This window comes from Paroedura picta, chromosome 5, assembly GCF_049243985.1.
Source record: "Paroedura picta isolate Pp20150507F chromosome 5, Ppicta_v3.0, whole genome shotgun sequence".
NCBI classification, from domain to species: Eukaryota; Metazoa; Chordata; class Lepidosauria; order Squamata; family Gekkonidae; genus Paroedura; species Paroedura picta.
The window spans coordinates 56,430,362-56,453,916 of NC_135373.1; the positions used below are offsets into that span (position 1 = coordinate 56,430,362).

General features: G+C 40.7%; 1 protein-coding gene across 2 annotated transcripts in view; it reads right to left on the bottom strand.

The window, feature by feature from the left end:
- RELN (reelin) overlaps positions 1 to 23,555 on the bottom strand; it is a 343,944-nt gene that overhangs the window by 90,371 nt on the left and 230,018 nt on the right. For both annotated transcript variants that reach the window (XM_077338100.1, XM_077338101.1), the window contains 6 exons: positions 23,156 to 23,268; positions 16,060 to 16,197; positions 14,922 to 15,108; positions 10,134 to 10,339; positions 7,639 to 7,810; positions 5,303 to 5,503 (listed from right to left, as the gene is read on the bottom strand). In XM_077338100.1, coding sequence (XP_077194215.1) covers positions 5,303 to 5,503; positions 7,639 to 7,810; positions 10,134 to 10,339; positions 14,922 to 15,108; positions 16,060 to 16,197; positions 23,156 to 23,268 — 1,017 coding nt within the window. The remainder of the gene's footprint in view (positions 1 to 5,302; positions 5,504 to 7,638; positions 7,811 to 10,133; positions 10,340 to 14,921; positions 15,109 to 16,059; positions 16,198 to 23,155; positions 23,269 to 23,555) is intronic.

Below are 23,555 nucleotides of genomic sequence, written 5' to 3' on the forward strand. Positions count from 1 at the left end.
ACTGGAGCCCTTTTATTCTTGGCAGGTATTATGCCTAGGAAAACAGACAGCTGGGGAGCTTGTTAAGGGGCCCATGGGGTTTGTCACCTTGGTCTATTTTGCTTAAAACGTGGGGATTCTTTAGTAGACAGGACTGACTCTGCTAAAATTTGAAAACAGCCATTTCAGCCCCTGCCCCAAGTTCCCCCTAGGGCATAATGGTGAGATATATTAAAAAAAAATGACAGGCATGACTCCTGGGAACAATGGGAGTTGTCTAAAGACCCATTGAATATAATGGGACCCAGGAATGCCAATTGACTTTCATAGCTCCATTGAAATACAATATAGCCTGCAAAAGATGAAATGAAAATGCAGAACAAATTATAAGAAACCTGCCCTGGGCCTGAATGACAGCATCCATAGTAGAATTCCTGGGACTGGAATAGTGCTCAGATGAAGGGTATAATGAAACATAAGGTAGGTATAAATATTTTAATAAATAAAAGAATATATGAATAAACTTTGCTCAGTGGAGTAGTAGGATCAGGATAGGACCCACCATCTTGTCTTGCACAGCAAAAAGATCCCCAGTGGCTTTTATTTCACTTCAGGATTAGCATGGCAATGAAGCTTCCAAGGGCACCCCACCCCTCTGGAAAAAAAAGCCTTTTCACTTTATACATGGAATTAAGCAACTAAGTGGTAGTAACTTTAGGACAGCATCAAGAAAAACCCATAGGGAACACAAATGCATGTAGTACATCGCACTTCTAAAGTTTTGTACATTTCATCACTGTAATGTAAAAACAGCATGAGATTATTTTACAAATCCCCATCCTCCTTGTGAACTTTCCTATTTATAGGATGGTGGAATTATAGTCAAAAAGCTGTCTATAAACATCTGATGTCTTGAATAATTCTGTTTGTAAATTATTCAGTGCCTGTATCCACCAATTATGTTAGGGCTGTGTATTTGTGGCTAGCTCATTAAAACTGTATTTCAGCCAACCCTTAGAATTCACAATGGGATTTCATAATAAACTCAATAAAATTTTGATTAGAATTCAGAAACATAAGCTTGTCAAAGTAAATATTCCCTTTTTTTGTACTAAGGCGCAGTTCTTATAAGAATGCCAAAGCTACCACTTTCCTGAGGCCACATCCCTTGTGGTGCCACAAATATTGGAAGCTTGAAAGCCCCATGGGAGTGGCAAGTGAACAGGATTAGTTCTTAGCTAAGCCCCCCTCCTAATTTCCATCAGTTCATATCTTCAGCTATTCCACCCACCATGTTTGAATGAACCCTGCCATGGCAGCTGAGAGGTAGTGATTCAGAGTACCAAATTTAGGAGACCTGAATTCTCCAGGGGACTTGGAGAGCCAAGCAACACACTCTTGTGAGTTAACTTGTGAGTTAACAAGGCCACTACCCCCTGCGAATAAATTCAAAGCTCCCAGGAGCACCACTTCAACATTTGGGGGGGGGGGAGGAGAAATCAATGAAGCTAACCTATAATCTTTGTCTCTTCAGAGCTATGTGATAAAATAGGTTATTCTGGGGTGGGAGATGATCAAACATTCCAGTACCCTAGCATTTGGACCAGAAGGAAAGAAGTAAAAGTGAGAGCAGGAGAAAGAAATAACAGTCACTTCAATGGTTTAAAAATCTACATCTCAAGGAAAAGACTGCAAAACTATACCTGCTTTTGTGTTATTACACAGCAACCTGAAAGCGGTTTCCCAATTATTCTGCAGCCCATTGATAATTTTCAGCTTTCCACATGGCATGGGTAAAATATTTACTCATAGCTCTTTACAGTAAATAATTTATTTAAGAGTTAAACAGTATTCTGGGAAAACAAATCTAATGAAAATCGTTTGACTTTCCTGTGGAAGGCTAACTAACTGCGCAATCTGGGGTGGGGGTGGGAGAAAATTGGCTTCAGGAGCTGAATGACCCACAGGCAAGCGTATTTTAGGGAATGCCAGTGTAAGGGCCAGTTATTCCAGAGCAGAGCCCCAGCCCTGCTGTGCTGCCTTTGGGCACCAGTGCAGATCAGTGGTAGCTGTGTATAGTGCAATTCTGACACATGACTCTGGGCCAGAGTTGTAAGCAGACTGAGGGGCTTGGTTGGAGTTAGTCCACTCTCTTTCAGCCAAAGAATGCCCCTGACAGATGTGCAAAGTTAAACGAACAGAAAACATAACACATCCCATTGGTGGACATTGTAGGCAGTGGACCCTCCCCACACCCATGTGGCACAAGCAGCTCAGAATGTAAACCCAGCACACAACCAATCACTCCCCTCCTCTGTGGCTGCCAACCCCCCTCCTCAGCACCAGTCATGACCCACCCAGCCTTTAAAAACCTCAGCCATACTTCATGAGGTAGGGAATTTCATACAGGATGCTCTCTGAGAGTTCCCTGCTCTACAGACTTAGAGCGGGTGCTGAGGCCTCTCCCAGTTCTGAATTCTAATTGGTACTCCATCTCCAGAGGCAGTATGCAAACAAGCACTTGCATGCTAGCAATCTCCTTCATGCTTTCTCCTCACCTGTGGCTGGTAGCTGTCCTGGCAAAGTCCCTCGTACCCTCAAGCCAACAGCATGGCAGTCCAGGGAGGGTGGCAAGAGTCACAGACCCCTGCCACCATGAACCCTACACACAAGGGGATTTGGTGTGTTTGTGGGTGCTGACTGGGAGAGCTGCCGGGGATAGTTGCCCAAGCTCTCAGCTGTGCACTGGACTCACAGTTCACTTGTTAGTAAGGCTTCCCCTTGCACAGGGCGCTATGAGGGGGGGGGTTGGACCCCACTAAGTTGAGTGAAGTGAATAATCACACAGTCCTTGTGAATAACCACACTCATTCCTTTACAGGCACAGATTCCTGTACAGCAGCTGCCAAAGTAGACCTAACTTTTGCTGTTAGTTAGGACTTGTACTCCAGAAAGGTGAGGGTGTTTTGGATGGCACCAGTCTAAGGGAAGCAGTTGTGGCAGAGATCTGGCCCATGGGCCGTAGAGTGGGCACCCTGTTGATTCATAACAGATCTTTATGCACCCACCAAATCACTCTTGACCCCTTGCTGCAGATGCATGTGTCTCTATTTCATCCATCTAAAGACCCAACAGGGTATGTGCTGGCACAGGCTGCTATCCTCCTTCCCCACTGTGTCTTAGCTGCAGACAAACCTGCCTTTGAAAGCCAAAAAATGTATATAGTTTAACACTCTTCTTCACCCACTATGCCATTTGGACTACACCTCAGACTGGAACACTAGTTTCCCATGGTGTTAAGCAAAGATGGATTCTGGTTCTCTTGGCATCATCCCCCCCCAAAGGCTCTCCAATACAGGGTTCTCATTTGCTGCAGCTATGTCTTTGTGTGTGTGTGTGTGTATATGTAATTTGAGGGTGGTAGGGAAGCTGAACAGTAACCCTAGTGCTTCAGTCTGTCTGTGGAGTGGATAGTAACCACCTCGAAGCTGCTTGCTTAGACCAAGGGACGCTCTACAGAGGCTTCTGAACAAGGTGCTCCTGGCAGATAATACACAGAATGCATGGATGGGTGGCAGGTAAGGAGATCACACAACAGAAAATCAGCTGGGTTATTGGGCTGGGGTGTATTGTAGAAGGGTGGGTCATCTCTTATCAAGGTTCTGCTGACAATTCCAGTGCACTGGGGGGGGGGGTGCCAGGAGAGGGCACAAAGGGTCCACAAATGATGGTTTAGCCCTTCCTCCCTGTTCTGTTAGTGGGGGGGGGGGTGAGGGGGTAGCATGGCCCACAGGACCTTGCTTAGCTGCTTGTATTTCCACTGGATGGCTGTCTTTTGGTGTTGGTCAGTTTCAATGGTCTGCCTCTACAGAGGTCTGGCTCAGTAGATCCCAACAACATCTATCCTATTGGCTATGATAATGATGGGAAAGAGTGAGAGAAAGACACAGAGTATGGGCATAGTGGGTTATTTGCAAAAAGGATCAGTGCCCTTTGTGTGCATCAGGCTTTCAGCTGGCACCCTTGCAAAAAATGACCATAACAATAAACACAGTTGCTGTGGGTAGTGTTTTAGGTTCCAGCCACCTTCAGTTTATCCTCGGGTCCAGTGCCATCAGAGCCAGGAGCATGTACCTTATGAGGTGAGCGTCTGGGAATGCACCATGGTGGGATCTGCCATTAGTATAGATGTGTGGTTCCTCTATCATAGTGGCGGGATGCTCAGGAAAAATTCTGTTCTACAGATGTCCTTTGCCAGCAGAAATAAACCCACAATCCGACGAATAACAAATATCTCATATCATCAGAGGAGTATTTAGACAGCCATCCAACGGAACTGACAGCAGCTATCACTGAATACTCCCCTGGGATACAATTTCCAGCAACGAAATGTGTTATAGCATGGGATCCAGTACTTCTATAAATTAACACTTCCTGGTTAGATTATTATAATTACACAACTACCACTATGGAATATTGAAACTTTTTGAGATGTCGGGACCTTATATATTATTTACTTCATTTATACCACACTTTCCTCCCCAATGGGAACCCAAAGCAGCTTACATTGTTCTGCTCACCTGAATTCTATCCTCTTATTGAGGTAGGTGAGGCTCAAAGCAAGGTCACCCAGCAAGTTTCCATGGCAGAGTGGGGATTTGAACAAGGGTTCCACAGATCCTAGTCTAACACTAACCGCTATACCACACTGACTTGTGAACTTATGAGACTTTTCAGAAAGCGGCATAGTTGACATCAAAAAAATAAAAGCAAAGTTGTATTTTGGAGTCCCTTCAGTTGGGAATTTTTGGAATCACATTAATGCTCCCAGGTGCTTGAGTGGGAACTTATTTCTCCTCTAAAGTTCACTCTACAGTGGGTTTCACTCCTCCTGGTTTAACTATAAGGATTCCAAAACTGAAACATATGTAGTCTACCCCAGCTTTCAGTTTCTTTTCATCTCTCCCCACTTTACCCATGCACATTGATAAAACACTGTAAATAAATGACTCTGAAGCAATCATTTATCAAGACTCTGCATGTGATGTTTTACTGGTATGCCCATGCATTCTCATGAACTGACAAAACATCGCACTTAAAAAAAATCAAGTGTATATCCAGATTGTTTTTAAAGGTAACATGGGGGGCTGTAACTGAATGGAAAAGCATGAAAGCTGTGGCCTAGTATGTATGCTTAGTGCGCTATAAAAAATTAGAAACAAAACATGAAACAGGGAAGAATTCCTAACACTCTTCCATTTCTGTGAGAAAATTCAATAGGGCAATTCATCCCCCTCCCAAGTTAAAGTTTAAGGAAATATACCTTGAACTGAAGGACATATCCAGGTTTCAGTGTCAAATCTCGAGTCACTGCAAAGCGATCACCATCTGATTTCCCAAATATCATTGCCGATGGAGTGGCAGAGCAGAAAGTTTCATTTTTTGGGAGCCCTTCATTAGCTAACATTAGCCACACACTGAGTTGGTTCACAGGATAATCAAATGCTGGCTTCTCATAAAAGTTCTATTGGAAAGAGAAAAAACCATCATCACTTTTTATCAGGATTAAAACAGGAAGATTTTTACAGCCTTTTCCATGAGTTAGTTGTGCTGTGTATCAGAGAATAAACAGGTCTATTCAATTAAAACTATGCATGTTTTTGTAGAATTGAATTCTATGGAATCAACTTTATTTTACACATGCACACATTAACAGATAACTTGACACTGGATGATTGACAGCTGAAAGTGTGAGATGATTGCTTAAATGCATTTTGTTTAAGTTGTTCTGAATGTTCTATCAATGTCGCTATATTTGTGACATTTGTGACAATCATTAAATGATATCAGGAAAGAAATGTACATAATCAGAGTATTTCAGCAATGGAATCAACTGCCTAAGGAGGTGGTGAACTCCTCTTCACTGGCGGTCTTCAAGTAGCGGCTGGACAGATATTTATCCTGGATGCTTTAGGCTGATCCTGCATTGAGCAGGGGGTTGGAATAGATGGCCTGTATCACAACTCAATGATTCTAAGATGGACATGTGAACCAGACCCATGTTTAAGGGCTTCTTTTGTTGATCAATGTAAGTCTAGTAAGAACACTTACACAAGAGTTGTATAGCAAATATTCTTTTATAAATGCATCATAGATATGTGAGTGTTATTCAGTATTATTTATTTTAAAAAATTAGTGTTTTCACAAATGGCTTTCATTAACACTTTTCTAAAGACAATAGAATACTATGCAGTTTCATCATGTCTCAACTGATATCCCATAAATGTTGCAGCACTCGCAACAGAAACAAACGCAGAAGATGGAGTAACAACAGTGACCATTTCCACGTTGGAGACTTTGCGGCAGGCTGCAACCTAGCGTTTGAGCAAAGGCTGGTTGCCCCTCCTCTTTCTGCTCCCACACAAGGGGGTATTTGGCCCAGTGCACCTCATCTGCCCTGGATTTTTGCTCCCATATAGGAGCTGTGGCAATGAAGTTCCCACTGTGGAAATGGTCTGAGTTTTTCAATAATAAAGTATTGCTACTTGAATGTAAGTAAAATGTGATATCCTCTTAGCAGAAGGAAAACTTCTGGCTGTTCATGTACCAATTCATATTTCCAGTAGAATATTATAGCTCAGCCCCATATCTTTAGCTCCATAGAGAAAGGACTTATATGCATCATTCTCTGAGAGTATGCAAGATGTTGTATATCAAACCACATCTTTTTTTTTTGTCTGTCAACACCTACGTGGGCCTACCCTTGTCCCTGACCCGGAAATTGCAACTGGTTCAAAATGCAGCTGCAAGGGTCCTCACTAGGTCATCTTGGAGTGCCCTTGTCCAGCCATTGCTGAGGCAGCTACATTGGTTGCCAGGTAGCTTCCGGATCAAGTTCAATGCTTTGGTTTGGACCTTTAAGGCTATACGCGGCCCAGGTCCTACCTATCTGCAGGACCGGTTATCTCTATATGCCCCCCGCAGAGCTCTTTGCTTTGCTGGTATAAATTTGATGGTGGTCCTGGGCCCACGGGAAGTGGCCTCAACCAGGGCTAGGACCTTTTCGGTCCTGGCCCCTACCTGGTGGAATGAGCTCCCAGAAGAGCTGAGGGCTCTGACGGAGCTCTCAGGGTTCCGTGGGGCCTGCAAGACATAGCTCTTCTGCCAGGCATTTGAGATTAGGTTGAAGAGCAGGGAGATAAGATCATGTCCTCCCCTTCCTAGTTGAAACTGGCTCCCCTACCTGGGCCAACATCGCCTGGTGACATCAAATGGAACATCACATCTGGGAACAGAAGGGTCGAGGCGCTGAGGTGTCAGGGGATAGATACTGTTGCTGCCATCTATTATATTGGTTGTATGGGGATTGTATTTTACTATTTTATGTTTTAATGTAAACCGTGACAAGCCAGCTGATCTGAGAATGATGGTCTATAAGTTTAATGAATAAATAAAAATAAATTTAACAGCCTCTGCATGCCCACTAAGAATCCCTGCCACCTGTTGGCAAATAAATCAAACAGAAAGATCAAGGATATTTATCTGTATGAGTGGAATAACAAATACCTATGATGAAAATCAAACATGGAAGATATTTACAGCAGTCCTGGTTGCAATTTCATTTCAGCAATTAATTCATTGGTTGTCCTCATTTATTACCTGAGGTAAAGTAGGATTAACAACAGGGATAATTTGTTTCATCTTTTCTGCTAGAATGATGATATCATCAATAGCCCACTGGTCATATCCTTCCCCTGAAAACACTGGCTGCCACCAGCGGACTCTGGTGCATGGTGTCTTTGCAGCACTAGGGAGCTCCAAGTATACAAATCTATGGCGAAAAGAGAGATATGACAGACTGTGCAGCAAAGAAAGAACACAAAAATTCTGTGCACCCTAGAATTATTGTGCAATATCTGTAACTGAGACAACTGTTCTTCATGGCAAAACATGTTTCTTGAAGTGGCAGAATTTTGGAGAAAATTAATGCTTCAACAGAAAAATAGTTTTGTGTTTATTGAACTGTATAAATATTTTAAATGTTGCTTTAATGTTTTAAATATTTTAATGTTTGGATAGTCACTGCCTTGGGGACCCGATTTGGGTGGAAAGGCAGCATAGAATTGAAATTATATAATACATAAACAGAAGATATAAGTTTTCAATTAGCAACAAGCCTACCTCATATTAACCTCAATAGTTAGATTAACCTGAATAATACTGCCACTGTAGTATCCATTGAAATCTTTGTACTCTACTTCATTACATCAGTTGAGCAATGCTTGAAAAAGAGGTTTGCTAAACTATATTCAATTGAGATTCTCTCTTTTTAAGAATGTCAATTGGATTACCATTCTTTCATTAGTAGAATATATTCTGATTTCTAATATCGTGCAAAGGTAATTTGAATTTCTGTTAACTTATTCCAAAATTCTTCTGGAAACCTGAGTACATAGTTTAACAAAATTACTTCAGAGGAATAGGGAAAATCCATATCTAATCCACCTTTCATAAAGTCTGCCACCAGTTGCCGGTAATCTTTTCCCCTTCTGCATGTCCACTACACATGCAAATAATTTGCACTTGGTAGTCTGCAATACCAATATGTCATGCTATTTTGTGTGCTGTCAAGTGCCATTGATATTTTTAATTTCATTTATATTTATTTAATTGTATTGTAGGCTGCTGCTCTTGGCCATCTGGCTCGCGGAGGTTAACAGCAAATCCCACATCCAATATTAAAACTAGTACCAAAGACATAAAACATTAAAACAATATAAAAATCCTCCCACCCACATCCATACCATCCCCCTGGCTGCCAGGACATTGGTAAAAGAAGTTGCTACCCAGATGGGAACACTGGAGTTGGGGCCCAAGATGTCCCCTTAGCCTGGCCTCAACCAAAGGCCTGTCAGAAGAGCTCCGTCTTACAAGCCCTGTGGAACTTATAAGATATAACAGCTTAATTAAAATATAAATAGAAATGGATAAACTAGATGTAAAAGTAAATTTCCATTTTTTCCAACTAAATCTTAACCCAACTGGATTAACCCCCCCCCCAACAATTCTTTTCCATAGGAGACATGATAGGCAGACATGGTTGAAAATAAATGACAACTTCTTGATTTCTCCCCATTAGCAATATGCCACCTTAGGTTATCAGGAGCTAAAGAAATGCTTAAGCACTGAATCTGGGACATAATTTTTGAAGCCGATAGAACTCAGGCATACTTCTGTAGGGACTTATAGCCAAAATTTTGTGCAAGTAAATTATCTTTACTAGGGATGGACATGAACCAGCTTACAAAATAAAGTTCACCCCAAATTTTGGGCATTCTTGATTCGACAAGCAAGGTTTGTGGAAGGGCAACTAGTATGAATATTTTACAACCTTTTGTCCTGTTCATGGTAATCTGTGGCAATTCACTAATGGATATATTTTCCAGACAGACTGTTTCAACTCAATTCAGCTGTTTACAAAACTCCAAAGCAACAGTGGGTAGCGTTCTCCACTTAGAAATACCAATAAGAGCCGTCTAAAGCTTAATAGGCACTGCTGGCTGCCCATAACAGAGTTTCTGTTTTGCTCTATGGAATAAAAATGCCATGTATACATTCAGATGAGCTCAGCAGCCTCTTTTCTCTCAGCTGTTCGCGGTTACAGAGAGAGGCATGAAACGTCTTCAAAGAACTAGTAGAACACATTCCCTTCTGATTGGGAACTTCTCTCCTCTGCTGGAGTTTTGAAGTTAGGTACTACCACATATAAACCTGTTTATACTGGTACTTTAATAGTTTTATTTGGGATAATAATTGGTACAGTCAAGACAATGCAATAATTTTATTTTAAAATATTTGTTATAATTTTATTTTAAAATATTTTAAAATATTTTAAATAAAATAAATAGTTTTAGGAATCAGATTGTTAAATTTGCTGCTTGGAGATTTGGGTGGTTTGTTACTTTAATCCAATAGACTGTTTAAAACAGAATCACATAATATTCCTTGAATTCTGACACTATGCTCCTGAAGTCTAATGTCTAATGGTCAGCGCATATGCAGCACCACTGTTGGTGTGCTATTATGTACAGCAATAGGCAATTAACCCACCTCCACACACTCTTTTTTTTATAAACTGAGGATTGAATTGGTACCTGGATTTGTTGAAGTCAGAGAAGTACATTTCTGCCAGTAGATGCCAGTTGATACCTCCATTATTGCTGTACTGTAATAACACACCTTCTTCTCTGCTGTCTGGTTTGTTACAGGAAGAACTTTCACCACCAATCTGAATGTAAAACTGGACAAAGTCCACCCATGTGGTATCCAAGTCCCAGCTCACCAACTGTCTCTTTCCAGCCTGCAGTATAGATGAAACAAGAAGAGTGTACAGAAGAGATCCACTGAGAGAGCTAATGGCACATATGAAAAAACAATTGTTTTATTTCAGATGTATAAGCCATTATAAACAATGGAATGTAATTGCACAGGAAAAAGTTATTAGGCAGTTCAGCACAAATTGAGAGATCACAGGAAAAGTGATATCATGAAATCTCTATTTTCTCCACGTTCCCTTTTTTTAATGGACCCTCAAACGGGATTTCAGCTTAGTCACTCTGTGCTTTAGAAGGCAAAAGCCTCTGTAAATAAACCAGTCAGATACTATTGATGGGAATTAGAACTGTACAAAATGTGGTAAGCTGACTGATTATTCTACTACAGTTCCAAAGCATAATCCTTACTTCCACAAAGTACGTGGTGTACGTCATATTTGGCAGGTGTTAACTGGGGCCCGCAAGATACTCAACAACTCTCTAGTCTACCTGTTTTGGCCTGGTCAAGCAATAAAACCAAGAAATTTATTCAGTTCCTAGTAGACTTCCATATATGGATGGAGGATACAGTTGCCAGCCTTCAGATGGTGCATGGAGATCTCCCAGAATCACAACTGATTTCCAGACTATGGAGATCACTTCCCCTGGAGGAAATGGCTGCTCTGGAGCAAGGACTCTATGAAATCACATTCCTACTGAGCTCCCTCACCAAACCCCACCATTCCCAATTTCCATCCCAAAATGTGCAGAAATTTCCCTACCCAGAGCTGGTAACTTGTGCAGGTTTAACAAATTTCTATGCACTGTGAAAGACTGCATAAACTCCTGATACCACCCAATATCCCCAGTAGCACTCAGACTGTCATAATTTGTTATATCTCAAATATGGTTTAAAATAGTTCCACAATTGTAGTAGCGTTATTAGCAGGAAAAAGAAGGGAAACAGGTTTTTCCTCAATGAACCCATCATATAGAAAGAATACATAGACAATATGAAAATCCCCCCCCCCACATTTCTGTTAATTGGCATCACTTTTCTCATCCATGTAGGAACAAATAATACTGCCCAGCAGAACATGGAACATATTAAAAAAGACTTTGTGGATCTGGGCAAAAAGGTAAAGGACCTGGGAGCACAGGTTGTGTTTTCATCAGTCCTTCCTGTAAGTGGCCGAGGCATAGGAAGAGAGAGAAAAATTATGCAAGTAAATAACTGGCTACATCAATGGTATCGACGGGAATGGTTTGGATTTCTGGATCATGGTCAATGATGTCATTATGAGGGGCTATTATCAGGAGACGGCGTGCACCTCACAAGGGATGGAAAAAGTATTTTTGGAAGAACCCTTGCACACCTGGTGAAGAGGGCTTTAAACTAGACACAAAGCGGGAGTGAGATGTAAATTCAGAACTTGTGATGGCAAGATCTGAAGATGAGAAGATCTCAAATCTACAGGGAATGTTACATAAGCAGGGAACTACTAGCTTACAAGGAAGTTCAAAAACCAAAACTATGAAGCACACAATGGATGGATTACGATGTCTCTACACTAATGCACAGAGTGCGGGAAACAAACAGGAAGAACTAGTAGTCTTAATAGAGGAAGGGGGCTGTGACCTAATAGGAATCACAGAAACTTAGTGGGATAATACTCACAATTGGAATACTAAAATCGAGGGGTACAAGCTATTCAGAAGGGACAGACAAGAAAAGAAGGGGGGAGGTGTAGCAATATATGTTAGGAATCTTTATACTTGTGGAGAAATAGAGGTACCCACGGATCAAAGTTCAGTTGAGTGTATTTGTGTAAACATAAAAGGAGTAGGAAATGAGTGGTATTATTGTGAGGGTCTGCTATAGACCACCAAGCCAGTCAGAAGACTTGAATGAGATACTACTAGACCAAATTACACAATTTTCAAAAAAGGGGGATGTTAGAAAAGCTAAAGCTCAATATGAGCTTAGGCTAGCAAGAAATGCTAAGCATAACAAAAAAGGCTTCTTTAGTTATATTTCAAGCAAGAAAAAGAATATGGACACCATAGGACCACTGCAAGGACAAGAAAGTGAAATTATAACAGATTATGAAGAGAGGGCTGAACTGCTTAACTCAGCAGTGTGACTCGGGAGGTGATGGTACTGCTTTACTATTCTCTAGTTCGGCCTCACTTGCAGTACAGTGTTCAGTTTTGGGCACCCCAGTTGAAGAGGGATGTTGAACAACTAAAGTGAACGTGACTTGAAATAACAATAAAAAAATTGACATTGACAGGGATTTCCCATTCAATATTTACCACCTCTGAAAAAATTAGACAAACTGAATACCTTTTGTCAGCCTCTTAAATCCCCTCCCATGCAATTTGGTTGAAATGGCTCTATTTGTTAATTCGAAGTATGGATAACTTTTTGCAGAAGCCTCTGAAAACGCTCTTCTTGAAAAACCTAGAGAATTTTCTTGCAGAGTAGTGTCTTCTTCTGACTATTCCCCTTCCTCTTTTTCAGAGTCTGCATAAATTGAATCTCTTGTTGAAGGGAGTTCATCCAACTAAGAAACTGACTTGAGAGAGGCCTATGCAGCCCTCAATGGATTAATTTCTTCTGGAAACCCATCTCTCTCCTGCTGAGGTTAATGGCACACACCTCTCATCCTCTAATGCTTTGGATGATTGTCTAGAGATATGCTTTCGGAGGTATGCTTTGCCTGGTCTCTAATTTTTTTGGCTGATGGAGGAGGCAGGGATGAAGTTATCAAAGAGAAGAGTGACCATATGGGGAGGGGGAAGGATTGCCTCAGTTGGAGCAAATTCTTTTCTGCTTCCCCTAGTTTGCTAGTTCCTGACAATATTTAGGCAGTAGCCAGGGTCCCAAATATCTACAGGCCCATCTGGTTTTCCTGTCACAACATCACAGAAGGTGGAAGGACCCAGGGTGGTCTGTAGCACCCAGTCCTGGGGCACACTAAAAATGCAGAGAAAAATGGTGCAGCCACCATGTTTGTCCCCACCTGGCCACCCATCTGCTGGCAACAGGCTACTTGAAGAGGCCCTTATATCACTAAATTCTTCCTCAGCCTAACACTGAGACTGGGGTTCAGATTGTGGGTCAAAGTGAAACCGCTGTCCTACTTTGGGGGGGGGATCTAATCCTCCTGCAATTTTATTGCTTGCCCAGAAGCTTTCCCAGCCCTCCATTCCATGCCATGTCCACCAGCCCATCCAGAATGTGCTATCTACCACTGGGGTCCTCAGATATTGCTAGAGAGGAGGCTATCTAAAGGTTTGGGTCCTTCAGGTCTCACGGCAGTCCGTTGCTGCACTGGGGAGAGCTTCATATAGCTGATTTCTGATGCATGGAGCTTCAGGTGGGAGGGACTTCTCCCTTGAAGAATTGTTCTTTTTTTGCCCCTACAGGGACCACCATCTTTGCCCCAGAGGAACCATAGTTCTTCTCCTTGTCCATCCTGATTGGTGAATAGTCAAAACAAAGTTTGAATACAAGATTGATCCAACAATATTTCCAAACAGTGGAGCTAGGCTGGAAACCTCCTGCCAGAGCTGCAGTGCTATTCAGACTGGAAGTTCAGCCTTGATCCAGCCAGTAGACACTCTCAAAAATCTGAATAGCCCTGCCTAGAGCTGGAAGAAGGATGACCTAAACAATTTGGATGACTTCGTCCACTGTAAGAGAACACTATGTTGAGGTCTAAACAGAGCACTAATTAACAAACAACTTGAGGTGATCACTTTGGGGAATATGGAGAAATAAATATCATTTGTTATTTGCCACAAGCAAGTCACATATTACAATGCACCAGATTCTGGTACCTTGGTACAATGTTTGAGTAGCCTGCACTCCCTGTGAGAGCACTAATGTCTCAATCCCCAAATGAAGAGCAGAGAGACAATCCCAGTTACAAGTCTCTGTCACACTTGTAACATGAAATAAATTCCACCCATGGGGTGACTTACTACACAATTAAAGTTAATTAAAAAAGGTCTCCAGTTATAGCAATCACAAAGGAAATAGGGAGGAAGGCTAATTAAAAGAGTAAGATGCTGCAAACACGCCTATAACCAATGCAAAGAGTATATTAAACACAGATAAGTCAGGCCAGTAGAGCAAAGCTGAATTTGATTCTGAAATGAGAGAATGTTCATGTAAATAATCATTGGAATTAAATGCTACAGTTCCTATATCAGAAATAATTTATAAAAATCATTCATTCTAAGATGACATATAGATGCACCTTTAATTATAAATATTGCATGTTTCGCACTGGGGGCTTGTGGTACTGAATACAAAAGGTTTAAACAAATTTAAGGTAGCCACTGCTACAAGTACAGTCCTATGGTTCAAGGCTAGCAGAACTTCTAGAAAAGAGGTAGAGAAGGTAAAAAAGCAGAGAGAATTTCCTGATCTTCATGTTAATGCTAAGATTTGAGATAATTTATAAACAAGCATGGCTGAAATGAAGTAAATAAATAATTTATCATTAATGAAATAAATTAATTAGGAACTGCTTTCCTGATCTCACAGTTACATTTGTCTTCTTAGTTATGTTAAATTAGACAGAATCAGATGTATGTTAAGTTGGTATACACAGAAACCTTGTGGAAATAGAGAGAAGATCCAGATGAGATGATCCCACAGCCTTCTTCAGGTTTTACAATCTCTCCACCAATCACTTCCTGCCATTCTGTGGCCAAACTGTTTGAACTCTCAAAATCAGACATTACAGTTGAAGGAAGATGATTTTCTGGGTGACATTCATTGCCTTGGAATCCAGAATCACACCTGCAAGAAACATAAGACTCCCCATCAGGCGCTCAAACATGTGTCTACTTTTGAAGAAATAAGTACACCAGCATGCCTATTAAACCCAAGCATGGATTTTATGAATATATATAACTAGATCGATGTTGCAGGGAGGAGCTGGAAGGCCCTCACAATGGGCTGAGGGAACGCGGAAACCTCTGCGTTCCCTTAGCTTGAGGCTTCTGGGGCCTGATCCGCACCAGGCTCAGGAGAGCGGTAGCCTGGAAGCAACATCATATGAAAGCAAGGACTTGCACCGCCTCCATATGGCTGCCCTCTTAGCCTTTTCTGCCTGTGTGGAATCGGCCTACCTTCACCAAAATACTTTAGGTAAAAGCAGCAATCATATTATGAAGAACAGAAGCAGCCCATTCCAATATAGTTCTGTTACTTTCTTTTCTTCTTCCAAATTTGCCAATCACGCAATATATCATTGTGAAGCCAGTCTAAACAATGGACTACTATTAGCATAAGATAATACTTCTTTCTATTATTGGCTTAGCCCTGACCCAGATAGCCTGGACTAACCTGATAGTGACAGATCTCAGAAGCTCTGTATGGTCAGGTCTGGTTAGTAATGGCACACCATCTCTATCTCTTCTCTTAAAACCCTATGTGATTGCCATAAATCAGCTGTAACTTGATGGCACCATTACTGACTTGATATATTTTTATCTTGCACTTTTTCTGTGGAGCTTATTAACACCCACATTGGCCCTTAAATTTGCTTTTTACTATTAATTGACACTATGGGGTCTCTTGCTACTGACTGGGTCAATGCACCTAGCTTTTGTAAATAGGGAAAGAAAGACAAGAATAACCTAGGCATCAGGACAATTCCTTTAAATTTTGATTTGCCCACATTTTGGAAATAGTAACTGCAAGCTTCTGTATAGCAACCCAGTTTGTATAACAAAAAACATGAGATACCTGCAAATGCCATGGTCACACCAGCCATGCCCATTACACATACTTGGGCACTGTTGTCCAATGTAGATGTTGTCTAAAGCCCACTCATCTTGCACTGTGTAATAACACTGACTCCAACGGAATCGCGTGGCACTGGACCTTAAAAGACAACAAACAATTGTGCTGTGTCATAATTATTTGACTTAAAGTATTTCTATATTACCTTTCCAATAATTGATTGAGGTGCTTTCCAACCTCCCCCCCAACAGAAATCCATAAAAACAATTTGTTAAAATCAGCAGCAAATAAAAATGAAAAAACCCACTATCTTAGGTAACACTCTAGCACAAATATCATAAAAACTATTGTATTTTATTTATTTCTAATATTTATATACCGGCCTCCACATCAGCATGCAATGTAAGCCTAAAATAACGGTTTAAAAGACCATAATCTTAGAGGATCAGCCTCAACTAATCAGTATGGTAACTTTTATATAAATCTGCAAGAAAAAACAAAATATTTCAAATCAGAAATAGATAAACTGGTACTGTATTTACAATATTGGTTTGAAAGGAAACTCATGGTGCAATCTTAAGATGACTTATACCCTTCTAAGCCCTGGGCTCAGAAAGATGAAACTGTTTGTATACACCGCAGAGAACTTAGACATTCAAATGACAATATAAGAAAAATAACTGATGTTCTGAATTGAATCAGTTTTGAAAATAGGCTAAAAAAATCATATCTCTGAAAAAAACTTGCAGATTATCCACATTTCCCCCCCCCCTTAAAACACAGTTCCCCCCTTCAAAATAACATTCATATGGCTACTCCTAGTAAAAAAAATGGAACTGAATTTTTTCACAATAAAGAGCCATTGCAATTGAACCACTTAGATTCATACTTTTTCCTATAACTTTTTCAGTTCAACGACAAAAGATTATCCCTATATGTGAAAAATAACAAAATGTGTTTAATGGTAAAACTATATATTATACTTAATACAATTCTCCATGGGCACTTGTAGCCATATTCCTGCGCAAATCCTGAGTAACAACTCCTTAGTAAAAGTGCAGTTGGGGCCCTCTTTGGATCAGGACCCTGGAGTAAGAAGAGGAAAGGCTCCTGCCTTGCCCCTATGCTATGGCCAGGAGTTGAAAGGAGCTGTGAGGGACATTATTTGAATGACTGGGAAATTCATCCCTACATCACCCATCAGTAACTTTGTGAGACAACATGATTTAAGCGCTTAAGGATATCCAATCCACACTAATAAAGTTGGGTGCCTATACTGAGAAAGTCTACTGCCCTTAATAGGGCATAATTTTAACAACAATAATTGGCCTATAATTATTAGTAGGAACTGAACCAGTTTACCTTTATTGCCTCTAATGTTTTAAAAATGAAATTACATCAAAATTAAATTGCCTTGAACAGCATTTTTTGGCCCATTTTCAATGGCTGTTTTTAAAGGAAAATGTTTGGAATAGATTAATCTATGCAGAATTAATGGGCAACTCTCTAGATTCAATTCTTCCTGGAAAGCATTTCCAGTATACTCATAATGGGTAGGAATTACTCACTTTAGTCTATTGCATCCTTTAGTCATACATTAAGGAGTTCCTAACTACATATTCAAACAACAGATCATAAACATCTAGAGCCAACCTTTACTGTTTATTTTATCAATGATTTAAAGATAACAGGCTATTGATTCCCACTCTCGAACCCTTTATTCTTGACTCAGAATAGTATTCTTAGATCCCAAAAGAGAGATATGGCTCACCCACGAAGCCAAAAATATTCCATTGAAACCAGAATAGACTAACCATAACTTGTACCATTTGAAATCTGTGATGAACATGAAAGAGAATCTGTTTACTTATTAAAAGTGCAGTCCAAAGCAGAGACACCCTTCTATACCCACTGACCTAAATGTATTTAGAAAGGCACAACTATGTTTAGGTTGCACTGTAAATGTGGTACTTTTAAAAATCTGTTAATTTTTTTGTAGTAGTAAGGGGACTACTTAAAATTGTTCCATTGTTCTAAGTTTCTGCAAAGTCAACAGAATATGCATTTTTAGATTTTGCAAGTACTATTTGAGATTTCATAGATTCATAGAATTATAGAATTGGAAGGGGCTATACAGGCCATCTAGCCCAACCCTCAACTCAATTTAGGATCAGCCTAAAACATCCAGGATAATTATCTATCCAGCTGCTGCTTGTACTGTCAGTGAGGGGGAGCTCACCACCTCCTTAGGCAGTCAATTCCACTGCTGAACTACCCTTGACTATGAATCCCCCCCCCCGATATCTAGCCAATATCGTTCTCCATGTAGTTTAAATCCATTATTGTGGGTCCTATCCTCTGATGCCAGCATGAACCTTTCCCTGCCTTCCTTTAAGTGACTACCTTTCAAATACATAAAGACAGCTATGATGTCCCCTCTCAAGCTCCTCTTCTCCAGGCTAAATATTCCCAAGTCACTCAGCCTTTCCTCATACGGCTTGGTCTCTAGACCCCAGATCATTCTCATTGCTCCCCTCTGAAACCTCTCAATTTTATTCATGTCCTTTTTGCAGGCCTCCAGAACTGCATACATTACTCCAGGTGGGGTCTGATTTTGATGTGATGCCTCTGTTGATACAGCCCAAAACTACATTTGCTTTCTTTACTACTGCATCACACTGTCTGCTCATATTTAGCTTATAGTTCACAAGTACCCCAAGATCATGTTCACACACACTGCTACTCAGTATATCTCCCATCTAGCATGTGTTTTTCTCATTTTTGTGATCCCTATGTAGAAGTCTATACTTCTCTTTATTGAATTGCATCTTGTTCTCATTTGCCCACTTCCAGTGAGTTCATATTTCATTGAAATCTATCTCTATCTTAATGAGGAGCCCCCCTACCCCCTAATTCAGTACAGGATTCAGTACTGAGCCCTGTGGCACAACACTGCTCACCACTGACAACCACTTTTTGGTGTGGTTTTCTAGCCAGTTCCCTATACACCTGACCATCTGAAAATCCAGTCTGCAGTCCTCCAGTTTACCCATCAGAACATCATGCAAAACCTTACTGTCATCATGTCAAAAGCCTTACTAAAATCTAGGTAAACAACATGCACTGGGGAAGAGTGCTTGCACTCGAAAGCTCACACCTTGAATAAATCTTTGTTGGTCTTAAAGGTGCTACTGGACTCTGATTTTAACATCCACTGAGTTTCTAATAAACCCATCACTCGGTCAAAGAAGGAAACCAGATTTGACTGGCAGGATCCATTGGAGACAAATCCATGCTGACTTCCCTGGATCAACAAATAGTTCTCTAGGTTATTGCAGATTGCCCCCTTTAAAATCTGCTTCATTATCTTTCCTGTAATTCAGGTCAGACAATGGCCTGTAGTTTCCCAAGTCATCTCTCCTCCTTTTTTTTCTTTAAAATATATATATATTGGGCTCCATGACTGTGTTGTTGACTGTATATGATACAATGAGGGTTAGAGCATGATTAGAAGCCATGATGAGTTCTGAGCAACAAAATTAGTTTGGTTCTTATGTGGATGAAAAAAAATGTTGATGCAATTTTCATTTGTTCCAGCAGAGTAATTTTAGCACCAGTTGCCAGAATTTACAAAAATAATCTCTCCTTCCCCAAAGTCAACCTCTCTTAGGCCCATTCTGCATGGTGGTGGCCGCATCGCAGCAGTCTGTGTCCACATGGGGGGACACATTATAGTGCTAGGGCATCCCCAGGAAACAAAGCACGGGGGGGCTGTGGGGGGTTCATTTTGCAGGAAGGTGAGATTGCATGGAATGCTATCCCACCTTCCTACAGAATGAAAATAAATGTCCAGGTCCATCCCCACAGTGTAGTAAAGCGCCGCAAAGCCGATCAGGGCATTTTTTGCCCCCTCTGGGCCACCATAGGACAGGGAGCAGCCAGGCCTAGAAGGCCCAGCTCTTCCTTATCCACATGGGCCTGCCCTGTTGGTTCCCACCGTGGGCTAAGGGAACCCAGAAGAATCTGCATTCCCTTAGCTTGGGTCTTCTGGGGCCTGATCTATGCCAGGTCTGGGAGGTGGCGGCCTGGTGGCAATATCATGTGGAAGCAGGGATTTGTCCCACTTCCATATGACTGCCCTCTCAGCCTTTTCTGCCCATGCAAAATAAGATTACTGGCATCATACCTCTACCTGACAACACCATATCAATTTACAACAGTCATTGATGGTTTTAGAACAGCCTGAGAATGAAAATGAAACTGTGTCAATAGCTTTTTTCATGATGAAAAATTCATTGCCTGTGTATTATTTGGTGATTTCAGAAACCAAGATGGTGTGGCAGTATAAAAGTGTTGGAGAACATGAATTACAGTGTTTTATGCACTTCATTTAGTAACACTTAAATCAATTTTGTGTATTGCATGGAAAAAACACGTGTTTCCACCAAAGCCTCCTTTTATCTCTCTCAGTTTCCAGTGAGTGAAGTCAACCACAAAGGGAGCTATTGTTATGTTGTTACAGCTTCAAAATCTTAACAAGAATTATCCCACTTTTCAAATACTACAAATCTCATATATTTCAAACAAACCGGAAAGGTGCCTTTTTGATAACCTTTTTGAATACAAGATTTAATACAGGATGGCTGCTTCCATTCAACCTATTAGGAGAACCTAAGAATCAGAGGCTGATTAAATTATATTTGCTACCTTCTGAGTTACTGTTAATTACATTTACTCAATTATACTGCAACTCAGTCATTAGGTGTTGATTTGTTTATGAAGGCAGCCACCGGCAGCTGTTTGTATCTCATTAAGCCTGTTCTTATGTAAATGCCTTCCATAAAAGTGAAATTAATTTTCATCAGTCTTAGAAACGTATAATTCATGTGCAATACAGTTCCAAAGAGCAGGTGCAGCTAGCTGATATTTCCAGCACAAGTTACCCATACCACACATTTTCAGAAACAGCAGATTTCAGAGAACACAAGGGTCCTCTAAAACTCTGTGTGCTCAGATGCACTAGATTTACAGGTGCATATGTTGCTGCAAAAACAACATGATGTTCAAGGCAGCTTATGCCAAGGAAAGACATTGCCTGCTCAAAATTGATTTGATTTTTTTTTGGGGGGGGGATGATAGTGGAACTTTCAGATCCATAGACAAACAGACAAATCTCTGCAGATTATTAAAACATGAGATCCAGTTAGGGTCACAGAGATCATGAATGTAGGAACTCCCTAGAATATTTGTTCAGTTTATCACATGGAAGTGTGGGAGAAGTGCTGGGAGGAAAATGCAGATTAGACGTTCAAACCCTATTGTGGTGTTCTTAGGCATAGTAGTGGCTATAACAACAGGATTAGAGCCATTGTCTACAGGGAAATGTATTATGGTAGGACAGAAAATATGAATCAGAAGGGAGGACCTACAGTTACTTACTGAGTGATGCAGCACTTGTTATACCTGTTTAAGATCAACAGCAAACTTAAATTGTACTCAGTCACTTGTACAATACCAGTTTTTGTCTCTCTAGGTTGAACAAGGTTGTGAGAGATGGGGGAGGGGAGACTGGGGAGGGTCATGGGAAGTAACCATCATAGCAAAGATTAAAATGATCTAGACATACACTAATGGTTTTATAGTATTTTTATTTAGTGGATTTATATCTATTCACATTATCTATTATCTATTTTGATAATTTCAAATGCTAAAAGACATTACAACTGTTATTTATTTGGAATATGACCCAAGCAATGTTTCTCATTTCCCTGAGCAATGCAAATTTGTAAGACAGCTATATACAATCCATATTAATTTGGATGAAAGAAGAACAACTAGAAGGTATACAATGAAAGCATATGGGCAAAGCAGAATCGCAGCAGCAGGACCACCCATATAATTGTTCTGTAAATACAACTATATCCATGGAGGTTTGTCTGAACAATTCCATATACAGAGCCCACTCTCATACAGTTTACACTAGGGTTGCACGCTCCAGCGTGCTTTGGACACCATTATGAGAAAAGCATTCAAGAATACATGTGGCATTCAACATAGCCAAAACAACTTCCTTACAGATTTAGTGTTTGCAGATGATAGTGCCATATTTGCTGATACAGATGCAGAGGCTACTAACATCCCTCTATGACACTGCCTGCATCACTCAATCGTATGGCTTAAAAATAAATGTGGACAATACCAGAGTCATAAGCACAGATGGATCACCAACAAATGTATACCTCAATAGAGCCCAAATTGAGCAAGTTAAAGAATTTAAATACTTAGGCTCATTGGTGCAAGAAAAGAAAGTATCATCTACCAATTAAGGCCACAATAGGATTGGCCAAGCAACATCAGCATTTGCCACAGTCACATGGTGCCTCTGGAAGAAGACAAACATCTCTCTTAAGACTAAAGTTTGTCTCTTACAGTCACTAATCCTGCCAATCCTCCTATATGGATAAGAAACACGGACTTTACTAAAACCTGACATAAACAAACTTGAGACCTTCCAAATATGATGCCTGCAGCAGATACTGGGTGTCTCTCTTTGTGATCATAATTGAAATGAGACAGTTCAGACAAAATGTGACAACCAGCTGCAAATTAAAGAACAAATCCAAAAGCACAGGCTGGAATGATTTGGCCATGTCTGCAGAACGAACACCAGCAGACTGCCTCATAAATTCCTCTGGCAAGAACAACCAACTGAATGGAAGATCCAACGACTGGTGCCAAAGAAAACATGGCTTAAAGAGATCAAGGAAGACCTTAGAAACCAGCGATTGACTATCCACATGGCCAAATCTACTGCCGCCAATCACCTAGAGTGGAAATGTATAATAAACAAGGCAAAAAATCCTGTGGCACCTACAGCAACGTATTGGCTGAGAGGACAACCTGTTCCACCTATTGCCAACTAAAGGATAAAAAGAAGAAAAAGAAGAAACATCAAGGCTAAAAACAGCCTGTTGAGACTACTAAATGTAGTTGCGTCATCAGAGATAATCCAAACATCACTTTAAAGGATGGCTAAGTCTATTGTGTCCTCCCTCCCCCATGGTATGCTTTTATTACAAAAAAGGTTTTGTAGCCTTACCATGTTTTCTGAGGTAAAAGGACTGTGACTCTCCGCCACTGTGTGTATTCACTGGAATGGTAGATACTTGCTGATGTAAACTCCTGGCAACTAGGCATACTGGGAAGACACTCCTATAATAAAAACAAATCTATTAGGATTAATGCAAAGACATAAAAATAAACTTCCATTTTGCTATATAGCATAAAAATTCTGATTAGTAGAAGGGTTGCAGATAATTGTGGCATGGTTGTAGCCAGAGGTGACAACTTCTAGGTGGAAATGAAAGAGATCTTAGCCTACGATTTAAAGCCTGTTGTCTTGATAGATTGCAGCAGAGGATCTCAGCCAGGGTTGCCATCTCCTGGTTGGTAAATTCCTAGAAATCTGGGGTGAAGCCTAGGGGTGGACAGAGTTTGGG